General features: G+C 39.0%; 1 protein-coding gene across 7 annotated transcripts in view; it reads left to right on the plus strand.

Moving 5' to 3' along the window:
- INO80D (INO80 complex subunit D) overlaps positions 1 to 11,625 on the plus strand; it is a 59,505-nt gene extending 47,880 nt beyond the window's left edge. For all 7 annotated transcript variants that reach the window (XM_064485058.1, XM_031451934.2, XM_031451937.2 and 4 more), the window contains one exon: positions 348 to 11,625. In XM_064485058.1, coding sequence (XP_064341128.1) covers positions 348 to 1,513 — 1,166 coding nt within the window. In that variant the 3' untranslated portion in view covers positions 1,514 to 11,625. The remainder of the gene's footprint in view (positions 1 to 347) is intronic.
- Positions 11,626 to 12,020: the final 395 nt, after the last annotated feature.

A 12,020-nucleotide genomic window follows, 5' to 3' on the forward strand; every position in this document is an offset into this window, starting at 1 on the left:
ATTTTTGCTTTTATTTCTTTTGCCTTGGGAGACTGACCTAGGAGAAGAACATTGCTATGATTTATGTCAGAGAATGTTTTGCCTGTGTTCTCTTCTAGATTTGTGATGTCATGTCTTGTATTTAAGTCTTTAAGCCATTTTGAGTTTATTTTTGTGTATGGTGTGAGGGTGTGTTCTGACTTCATTAATTTACATGCATCCGTCCAGCTTTCCCAACAACACTTGCCGAAAGGCTGTCTTTTCTCCGTTGTATATTCTTGCCTCCTTTGTTGAAGAGTAATTGACCGTAGGTGTGTGGGTTTATTTCTGGGCTCTCTGCTGATTGTCGATGGCTCTTGTTTACTCAGGAAAGAACGGAGACCTCCTCCCCACCACCGAAGAGGCTGAGGAACTTGAACGGGCCTTGCAGGCCGTGACTTCTCTCGAGTGCCTGAGTACCATTGGGGTGCTCACCCAGTCAGATGGTGTGCCCGTCCAGGAGTTGTCAGATAGAGGAATAGGGGTTTTCTCCACAGGGACTGGAGCGTCAGGAATTCAGTCCTTGAGCCGAGAGGTAAATGCAGACCTGGGGGAGCTGTTGAATGGGCGGATCGTACACGACAATTTTTCTAGTCTAGAGCTGGACGAGAACCTGCTCCGTTCTGCTACCTTGTCTAACCCACCTACACCCCTGGCAGGGCAGATCCAGGGGCAGTTCTCTGCCCCAGCCAACGTTGGCCTTACTTCTGCCACTCTGATCAGCCAGAGTGCACTTGGGGAGAGAGCCTTCCCAGGACAGTTTCATGGACTTCATGATGGCAGCCATGCCTCCCAGAGGCCACATCCTGCCCAGCTGCTGAGCAAGGCAGATGACCTAATCACCTCACGACAGCAATACAGCAGTGATCATTCACACTCCTCACCCCATGGAAGCCATTATGATAGCGAGCATGTGCCGTCTCCCTACAGTGACCATATCACCTCTCCCCACACAACATCTTACTCGGGTGATAATATGGCAGCTACCTTTTCAGCAGAGATGCCCATCATGGCGCAGCACTTGCTCCCAACCCAACTTGAGGTGCCACTTGGAGGAGTCGTGAACCCCAGAACTCACTGGGGCAATCTCCCTGTCAACCTTGGAGATCCCTCTCCATTTAGCAACCTTCTCGGCGCAGATGGACATCTTCTTTCCACTTCCCTATCCACGCCACCCACCACTTCGAACTCAGAGACCACACAGCCTGCCTTCGCCACCGTGACCCCCAGCAGCTCCAGCGTGCTTCCGGGGTTACCGCAGACCAGCTTCAGTGGCATGGGGCCTTCTGCTGAACTCATGGCCTCCACCTCTCCCAAGCAGCAACTCCCTCAGTTCAGCGCAGCCTTCGGCCACCAGCTGAGTTCTCACAGTGGCATTCCTAAGGACCTGCAGCCCAGCCACAGCTCTATAGCCCCTCCTACAGGCTTCACAGTAACAGGTGCCACAGCTACAAGTACCAATAATGCGTCTTCTCCCTTTACCTCCCCTAACTGAGCGTGTCTGTGTGTTTGCAGGCAGGTGGGGAACCTGGTGTTTTCTATCTTTTTTTTCCTCTTTATCACCCCTCCCCCCTTTTCCTAAAGAAGATTTTAAACATAACAGGCGGGGACTAGAGGAGAACTCCCTTTTCCAGTTGAACAAGTCGCCCTGCAGCGGACCTCGCCTCAGTGTTCACATGTGCTCCTGCGCACTGGTGCTCATTCCCTCCTGGCAGGTCCGCTCTCCCGCCGTGGTTTCCTTAGTGGCTCAGCACAGTGACTGGATAGAATCGATTTTTAGCAGCAAGTCCTAGAAGTGGAAGATACCTCAGATTACCAGTGCCCTTTACTATTTCCTAGTATTCAGATCAGTGCTTTCCATTCTATTAACAGGTCTTTACATGGGTGGTTCTAGGGAGAATGGTCCTGTTCATCGAGTTCCTGTGTAAGAGAGAGCAAATGGCTGTGGAGGCAGATCGGGGCCCTGGTTGGGCGCCAACTGCCGAACACCACATGAGGCCAGGATTCCATTCCTAATTGTGATCACGTTTAATTAAAAAGAAAAAAATTAGTCTTTTGACTGCCTGTGTGTATGTGTGCGCCCACGCGTGTGTCTTTGTGCAGGGCAGGAAGCAGCTGTCCCATTGTTATTTTGTTTTCCTAATGAGTAGAAGGCTCTTCTCCTTTCCCACATCTCACAACCCTAACAAGGTCGGTCATTCTTTCCCACTGAGTTAACTGAGTTTCCTGAAGGGAGAGGGTGGTGGTCTGGTGGCATGAATAGCACAACCCTTTTCTGCTGAGTTAGCCCAGAACACAAAAAGCTGAATTCACGTCAGTGCCCTGCGGATGTCGTGAAAAGCTTGCCTGGAGTGACTGCGGGGTTGCTGCAATTCTGAGGTCTGGTGGTTGGTAATACTGCCTTTCTAGACATGCATTTGTTTCTAAATCCCTCTCCCATGGAGTACATTTGCAAGATGTAATTAAAGAAAATATTTTGATGTGAAAACCAGGATAGGTCAGATAGATTTGGAAAGATGAGATCTGTAAACTCCTTGATCCATCTTTTGCTTTTGAATTTTTCATGTTTACAGTAGTGACTCTTTGGTAAGATTTGTAAAATGTTGAAGACACTTGTAGAATCAATGTACCAGTTGTGAAGTGATGTGTAATACCTGAAGGATACACATTTTAAAGTTTCTTTCAAGGCAGAATATGGAAATTAGACATAAATTTTACCTACCCTTTGGTACTTTTAAAATAATTTTAAGTACTTAGGTTTAAGTTTTGGGAAAAGTTTTTCAAAGTACCAGAATTTTAGGGTTAAAAATCATACTGGGTAGTTTAGTAAGTTGGTGACTATGGAATGAATATGTGAGGTTTCTTTGTACCTGCCTTCTCCCCACTGCTTTCCCCCAGGGCGGAACTAGATTTTCAAAGCATCTGTACTCTGCTTTTGCTGAGAAGTTTCACTGTCCCCTGAGATACCATTGGCTATTTATACCTGAGTCTAGTCTAATTTACATATATATATTTTAAAAGATGAGTAGAGAGAACATATCTATTGATGATGTGATATAATAATTCATTTGTCAGGGAATATTTGATCTTAATTCCTTTTCAATAGGTAAAGATTTGGATGTATTTTCCTATTTCCTGTACGTAGTCTCTTTATGTCATGCTAATTCTAACCAGTCCCTTCTTTTGAAAGCTTTTCTTTCTCTGCTTTTTAAAGGAATGATGGTAATCAGCAGGCATTATGCAGATACCACGTGCCTGAGATTATGGAGGGGAAATGTCACATGACTGTATGAAATCATTATATGCCCTATTTTGTATTTATTGAAGTTTCTTTTTGTGGGCCAAAAATATGTAATATATTTAGTTTTTTTTTAATCATGATAATTGATTGGAAGATTTATTTTTTAATAGCTTTGCCTTTTTTGCAGATTGAGAAATTTCTAAATTATAAATTATGTCACAAAGCAAAATTATATTTGGTAGCACCATAAATCTATTCCGAATGGTGAGAACAGATAATTTGAATATTTCTCACCTGTGAACCTATGTTGGTAAGCTTTTTTATTTTAATGTACTGTAATGAAATGATTATGAGTAGTTACCTCTGCTCAGAAGTGTCATTTGGTTTGCTGAACTCTTTCACATCCCACTAGAATCATCACGTGATAACTGTCCATTCCCAGTGATTGGATTTCGTCTCCATTGAGTACTAATTAAAGGTCGTAGCAGAGCAGCCCATTGACTTTCTTTTTTATTGAGGTAAAATTGGTGTATGCACATCGACTTTCTTTGACAACGAAGGGAAAGTCATGGGATGTCGATTTGAACCTTTCTGGCTATTTGTCCCTCATGGTAGCTGCTTAAAATTCTTCAGTTATCAAAACTGAGTTTGCAGTAAGTTGCACATTTTATCGTTTGCAATTTTCTGTTTTCTGTGCATTTTTAAGCCCTTTTCTGCTTTCTAGTAAGGAGGCATGAAATGATCAGGAATGTTGCCAGTTACAGCTTCACACCAAAAACTTTGAGTAAATTCATTTTTGTTTAGATGCCCACAGTGATAGCTGAAGACAGGGCACCTGTAGAAAGTACCAGTGTAGGTTTGAGGAACTAGCAAAAAACAAATTTTTCCTCTCATTTCATCTACTTCAAAACAAACATCCGAGCTTGCGATTTGCGTTGCTCTTGCTGTTTCTTGTGAGTCCCTTTTGGGAAGACAGAGGGACATCTGAGAACTCGGAGGTACCCGTTACGTTTTCCTTTGGCTAACGGGGCAGTCCTAGTCTAGTAGTAGTAGACTGGCCGTTATTTTGTAAGGAAAGGAATGAAGTGTCTTTTACTCCAGAAATATGAAAATTACTGTCTTTTAAAATAGCACTTATGCTATAATAAGGCAATACTGGAATCAAAAAGAAATTTTATATAAGGTTCTAATTAGGTGGAAACTAGCTTTCATTCTAGTGTTAAACTCCTGGGAAATAGTGGCAAAGAAGGTTCACTCTGTTTCTGCAGTTCTTTGGGACCATTTATAAAGGCCAGTTAGGTTGTGTTAATGTGATTTAATTTACAGAGTTGCTGCAGTTAATGGATACATTCTGTGCTCTGAGAATCTGAATTCCATTCTAATGTGTAATACCCACTGGCTGTGATCTATAGCATCCGAAGGAAAGATGTGTTTTTCTCCTCCACACTCTACATAATTGTTAATATTATTTTAATTAAAGTACTTAAGACATTGTTTTTCCTCTGTACAAATGGCTTAGCAATTTGCACATCTGGGTAGGTTATGTAGCTAGTAAACAGTTCACGATAGTAAATAGCAATTAAACTCAACCCACCAAGTGACAGACTATGCAATGGAAAAATGTTCCAATTATCGTCGCATAGCTTATATGGCAAAGGATGATTTTCTCCAGTAACCTGCCCTGTGAGATAGGACTGCTTCACGAATGCTTTCCTGAGCAATTTTGCATTGGCAGGCAGTGTGGTGTGTCTAGTGCCCCTCCATGAAAAGAGGATAATTTAATGAGAAGCAAATAGTAGGCATGGAGATACTGTTAGGAAATTGTTTTTTTCTTTTTCTTAAAGTTGTAGTTGCTCTCTTGAGCGGTTTAAGGCTAATGAAAGCTAGTACTTTATCTTTGCCAAATAATTATTTATAAGATTTATTTTTAAAATAAGCCCAACCTCTCAACTGCAAGTTAAGAGTCATCATTTTCTGTGACTAACACTAAAGCTTTTCCTTACCAGAGCGCGTTCGCAGTCCATGATCACGATCCAGAGAGACAAAGACAGTTCTTTGATTCGGAAGGAGATGATGTCCATGATACACACAGCTGCCCTAGCAGCTTCTTACGTGAAACAATTTTATTCTTGTGTGAAAAATGTATTTCTATTGACCTGCACCGTTGGGCGTTTGTCATTTGGGAATTTGAGCCTGTGTAGGTCGCGCCCACCTGTGAGTTCGCTGAGTCTTGCCTGCAGTCCTTTCTGTGCGCCTGCGACGCAGGGGTGCTGATGTGGCTGACAGACCTCACCAGCAATGTTTGTGGGAGGCAGTCACCTTTTCTCCAAGTTAGTTCAAGAGGTGGCTGTGGATTGGCATTGCAAAAGGATGAGGATGTGAATAACACTAAACGAATTACTGCAAGCTAATAGGTTTGAAATTCATTTAAAATTTGTTTAGGTGTCTAGTTTCCGGTTTCTTCATCCTGTTTCTTTTTAGCCTTTTAACATTCTATTCAATTCTATTTTTAATCTAGTTATATATAGACTAATATAATGGTCTTCTAAATGGTCAACAGAACTCTGCAGTTTAATGAGGCAATTTAAAGGATTCCTTGAAAGAAAATGGAGTCATACTGAATCTTTCATCACAAATATCTATACCTACATCGCTCCAAGGACTTTTTTTTTTCCTGACAAGAAACACATTTCTTCAGAATGGGGTGGGGAGGGAATATGTATATGATAGAACAGAGGTTTTTTTTTCCTCTCAATACATTGAAAACAATTGAATTTTTGGAGGCATTCTATGGAAAGGTAAACAATGTAACGACTTCTTTATATCTTGAACTTGATAAACTTCCCAGTATCATATTCTGGAGGGACCCAAAAATCCATGTTTAGTAAATTGAAGTAACATTTTTAAAATACTGTCTTTCAAAAGATGTGTAATAAGATATCAGGGAAGAACATGTTTGGATATCTGTTAAGCATCTTCTTCTGAGCAGTGAGTTAGGAAAGAAAACATAAAACGTAAATGAATAACTGTATCTCTCCTAATAATCAATGTCCTTAGTGCAAAAATTGTGGGTCAAACTTAGCCTTATTTCTAAACAGCAAAAATTCTCTTTTCACTCCAGCTCTTACTTTTTGTTAGCTGTCTTCTCTCTGCACTGTAATACAGAGCCAATAAAAGAAACGTGGCATTTCAGAGAGAGAGAGCAAATTCGGTGTGACTTTCTGTCCCCCAGGTTCCCAGATCTTGGCAATGTTTGGCTACTTTGAATGGCAGGGTTTTGGTGATCTAAAGTTTAGTCTGAAAAACAGGCTTATGAGAGAAAACCTGTCTTACTCTTAGCAGCCGTGGAGGGCCCCACAGCTCTCCTTCCATTTTTCCCTTCTGCCTGCTTGCCCGGCCCACCCCCAGCCCTGCAGTATGCACGCGTACACCTGTGATCTGTACTGCTCCTGGCCCAAGAGTAGTAGAATCCTTTTCTTTCACTTGTTTTTTGTTTTTGTTTGTTCTTTAAGCTGGGGACCACTGAAGTAAGCTCTATATGCACCCAAAATTCCCCTTGGAAAAATTTTCAACATGCAGTGCAGAAGGCTCCAGTGCAGCTAAGTGCCACCCTTGCTTTTACTGGGGGAATAGGCTGATTTGCCCTGAAATGACTCCACCCTGCATCGTTAAAGTACAGTTGGCTCCAGCTGATGAGTGTGGAAGGGCTGGGAAGTTTGGTACTTGTGATGTTGTCTTCATCTGCTTGGAAGGGTTGAATCAGTTCCTCTCAACAGTGATAGTTCTTTTCACTGTATAGTGTTGAGTATGTCTCAGGGATTCCTTGTGGAAATTAGGGCAGTTTTTGAAATAAGAAAATAGTTTTAAAAGAAACTAAAGGTGACTCATCATTGACGAGAGCGCAAGAGAGAGAGAACATTTGGTTTCGTAGCCCACGGGGTCTTGCATGGGACTCTTCCTTCTCCTTCATGCTCTCATCTCAGCCTCAGCATACAGAATCCTTTCCCACCACGCACAGCTTTAAAACTTTTATTTAAAAATTTCCTTCCCCAATGAGCTTTCAGAATACTTATTGTAGATTTTAAGAGAAAAGGTATATTAATTTATGCTATTAACATCACCTCATAAATTATAAGTTTTATACTAAAGCTGTATTGAGTGTAATGAATTATGTTGCCTATGTGTTTAATAGCTAAAAAAATTATATATGAGCTTTTTTTTTTTTTTTTTGACAAAACAAACTAGTGAAGCACCTTTTTACACTGGATCTCTGCCGTGTCAAGGTGTATAGCTATCCTTTGCTACCTTGCAGATATATGAAATAAAAGGATATCCTGGGGCCTCAAAATGTAGGACACCTTTAGACCATTTATTATTGCTCATAGAACTGTCGAGAATCATGTTTCTTTAGTAAATGATCTGTGGTTTACACTTAAGATGGCTAGAAGCTTAGTCACAGGGTAAATAGAAATACATAGATCAAGTAAACTCCCAACTACTGTAGCTGGAATTTGTAAACTAAGTTTTTAAGACCTCTTCTGTTTCCTATGGATTTATTCTTTAATTTGCAGTTTATTCTGTAAGTTGGGAAGTAAAATAGAGAAAATAATAAATCTAGATATTCTCAGTGTCTTATTCAGGAACTTTTTATCCCTCCTCACTAAGGAATTCCCACTGTGACTTAAAAATAGAATTAAATTCCTTGTGTGCATGTATATGTCTGTGTTTTTACACACATGCAAAAATATACATTGGGGGAATGTGTGTGAGAGAGATGAATGTGTGCTTAGGCAAAAATAGAAGGGTAACGGGATGTATTGTAGAACTATGGTTTATTTAGTTGAGGGTATTGGAGTTCCTCTCTCATCGTCTCTGTTGTATAAATACACCAAATTCTTCATTATGTTATCTTATGTTAAAAGGCTAGCTCTGATATCATGTGCATTTTATTTTAACCTTTTGATTTCCTTATATTATGCTATGTTTTTAAAGTGACATGAGAAACAGCAGGTTGTAAGACCAGCCTCTTGCTTTTGAGCATAAAAATAAGAGCAAAAGAGAGAAACAGACCTGGACATAAGCTGTGTTTTTCTGTTGGGGTGGTGGGACCAGAGATCAGCTGAACCCTTTTTTTTTTTTATGTTAATAATAGATTTCTTCATATCCTGACTTATAAAACATTATTGCTCACCTCTTCTTAGTGAAGTTAAGACAAGTATAGGCCTTTTATAAAGAGTACCATTTTTCCAAGGGGCTGCTTTGTTTAAAGAGTTGTGGGATCATTTCACCATGCACATTTCAAAGCTGGGATGATTTCATTTGTTCCCCAAAATTTAAAAAAAAAGTTGCTCAGTTATGTTGCTATTTATGAAGTCAGTGTGCCCCCTCCAAGCCCATATTTTGGTTATAGGGAAATTATGCTACCCTTGACTTTCACCTGATTCATACAGAATTAAAAAAAAATACATTCCTGTATTTTGAGTTTTGTCATTTTACTAAACATTCATTACTGAAGTATCTGGTGGTCTAAAGTAGTCAAAACTAGAGTTGTTATTAAATGCTCCAATCATATTTATTTTTAATATTAAAAAATCATGTAGTTGGAAATATGTCACAACAACTTCTGATAATACATCTGAATTTATAGTTGTCTTTGAAGCCTCATTCATCTTAGAAATACTCAAGACCTGGAAAAGCTTTGTATGTTGTTCTTTTTACAGTTGTATTTTTGCAGCCTCTCCCAGTTTCATTCACTCTTGCTTTATGGATTTTTAAAAATCTGCATATTTCTTGTACATATGCATGCAAATGAAAGAAGGGAGGTTGTACTGGTGCCATTTCTCCCTTCAGTTACTGGTTAATGGGATTTGCTAGAATAAATTCCCCCTGATTGAAGGGTGAAAACAGACCCTTTTGTGTATATCTGTACAGAGATGTGTATATGGGATGTGGTGGCACTTTGCTGAATGTGAACTTGCCTTGTCAATGGAAAGATTGAGAAGTATTACGTTTATTTATACATTTGTATAAATCTATATATACACGTATGTATATGTGTGTGTATAGATAAAGCTATATACATATATTTCCCTAAAAAATGTGTGTGTATAATAGATAAACAGCCTTTGTTAAGCAAGATTATACATGTCTATGGAAAATTCTGGATTATTCTATACGCAAGAGGAGGTGACAGAGTAATCGTAGGAGCATACAGAGATGGAAGTCCTTTGGATGACAGTCTTGTTTATGAATTCCTGTTAGAACTGTTCTTACTTGCCAGTTCCATACTCTTTGTCTTCATGACTTTCTAAGTCAATCATTTAAAAATCACGCTTCATTGTGTTTATTCCCTTTTATTATGTCCTTTCTAGCCAGAATAATTTGGCTTAACCATATTTCATTAACTTTTCAGTTTGTTTTTTTTTAAGATCCTTAACTCTGAAATTTCTCAGAAGTTACAAGTTTTGGTAATATTTTCTATAGTAATTTTGAGAACTGGGCATCCTCTTTGTCTCAGAAACAACCAACCAACAAACAAAAAAACCAACATTCTAACAGAACTAATTTGAAAGTTTTACCTAGGTAATTTGGGGATGTTTTACTTAAACTGAAAAAAAAAACCCTTAATTATGATTTTATGATTGACGTTAGCGTTAGGTTTATTTTGTTGTTTATTGTCATTAATTTGTCATTTAAAACATTTGGTCTATTTTGTGACCTAGTCATAAATTTACCATTTTCATTTCAACAGAAAGCCTCTTGAATTCTATAACTCATTTTACTCATGATGAAACGGCTTTAATGAATTCTTGTACAATGAATTCTGCTATATTTCCTCTTGACTTTTCTGACATTTGTGACATTCTGTTTTAACTTTGCTGCAGCTCTCTAGAAAACTTGCATCCCTATATATTGTGCCTTTAAAGCTTTTATGCACACACAGGTCAAAGTGTATATATACATGTTGGAGCATGTGTACATATACTTTCACATATACTCGCACAGTATGTCTCTAGTATATATTGTGGGAGTGGATATATAGATATTCAAAGACAACGAAATGTTGCTCTCTAGATATATATGTATATAAATAGTGTTGATATACTGTATATACACATGTATATGTATGAGTTTTAAATGGCAATCTTTTACATTTAGCAAAATGCTGCCCCTACTGGAATATTGTCACTGCAATGGCAGTTGTATGTAATGATTTAAAATACATTATCAAAAGTTATTTAAAGAACATTTAAAAGTCTCATCTAAAGACATCCACACATTATTTATTTATCTTCCTCTTCCTTTTATTGTTATGTTTTTTTTTTTAACTGAAAGGGAGACTGTCATCTTAAAAATGCCATCTGTCCCATGGGAGAAAGAGAGAGCTGGAGATTCACTTGAGGAGCCCTGTTTGTTCTCCTCCCTCTGAAGTGGAGAAGTGCCACAAACCAGCCTGTTTATTTCAGTTGTAAAGCAATCCTAATATCCGCATCAGTGTATGTCATCCACCATCTCCTAGATCAACTTAATTCACCAGTTTGCCTCTTCCTTTCATTAATAAATAATGGTCATTGAGATCATTCTGCCTGGGGGAAGTTAACTACTCTCTAGCTGCAGGGAAATATATCACCTAATTGTTATTCTGCCTTGTTCAAAATTCAACTTTGAGAGAAGGCAGCTCTCTCATGAAGCTGTCTTGAGCATGTTTTGCGTTTATTTAGTTAAAGGTCTTCCCAGACTTTTTTTTTCTTTTAAGAACTCTAAATCTGCAGGCACTTGGCATAAATTTAATTCTTACTCCCCACAGCTTCAGGTATTTTTATTAGAATATCAATTTGACACACTGAATGAAAGAATATTAAGGAAAAACTTAAATATTTTATTTTGGAGAGTTAGCAGCAGAGTGCATTTTAAGACTTTACAGAGAGAAAAACAAAGACAGACAATCCCAAACCAAAAGATACTAGCAAAAACAACAACAACAAAAACAGGAGGAGTAAGAGTACCCCTGAAGAGTCAAATAGAGAGGTTGGGGTTTGAGGGATTTCACACAGTAGCTTAGCTGAAACTTGATATCAGAAGCAGCCTTTAACAAAAACATCTTGGCAGTTGTGTGGTACTAACCGGAGTACTGAAGTATAGACTGAAACCAAGTTGCAGTGGGAAATCAAAGGTGAGGTAGTTTATTGGAAACCAGTAAAGGACAGGTTGCACAGTTCTGAAATCTCTTCTAACAAAGTAACTGCACGGTAGCAAGGACTAGCCGTTCTCAAAGCCCTTCTGTTTCAGTGTTCTCCTTCACCTTGGCACACAAGTATGTTTAACAGGCCATACATTAAAAATATTTACAAAAAAAAAAAAAAAAAGCTGCTTAAAGGGAACTTACAAACTGGGCATCTTCTCTGTGTTCATAGTGGCTGGAAGCTTAGTTATATGCACAAAAGCTAGGAGCCACTTGTCTCTGCACAGACCGTAGGAGCAAGATGAGGAGATTGGCAGGTTTGAGGAAGAGGCCCCCAGTTCTGGCGGAAAGGCACATCTATGGCATTGGGTGTAGTGCTGCTGGGGGAGACCACATTTTGGGGAGATAATGGGCTTTTGGTTTGTAATTTCCCTTTAAACAGGAAGAGATGGCTCACATTTTCCATATATATCTCAATGAATGTACTGTATTACTGTTTTAAAAATTTGATGAAATAATAATGGATTGGTCTCCTTTTGTTATCTGGTTCTTGTTTAATTTGTTTAAGGGTTTTTGTAT

This window comes from Camelus dromedarius, chromosome 4, assembly GCF_036321535.1.
Source record: "Camelus dromedarius isolate mCamDro1 chromosome 4, mCamDro1.pat, whole genome shotgun sequence".
Lineage (NCBI taxonomy): Eukaryota > Metazoa > Chordata > Mammalia > Artiodactyla > Camelidae > Camelus > Camelus dromedarius.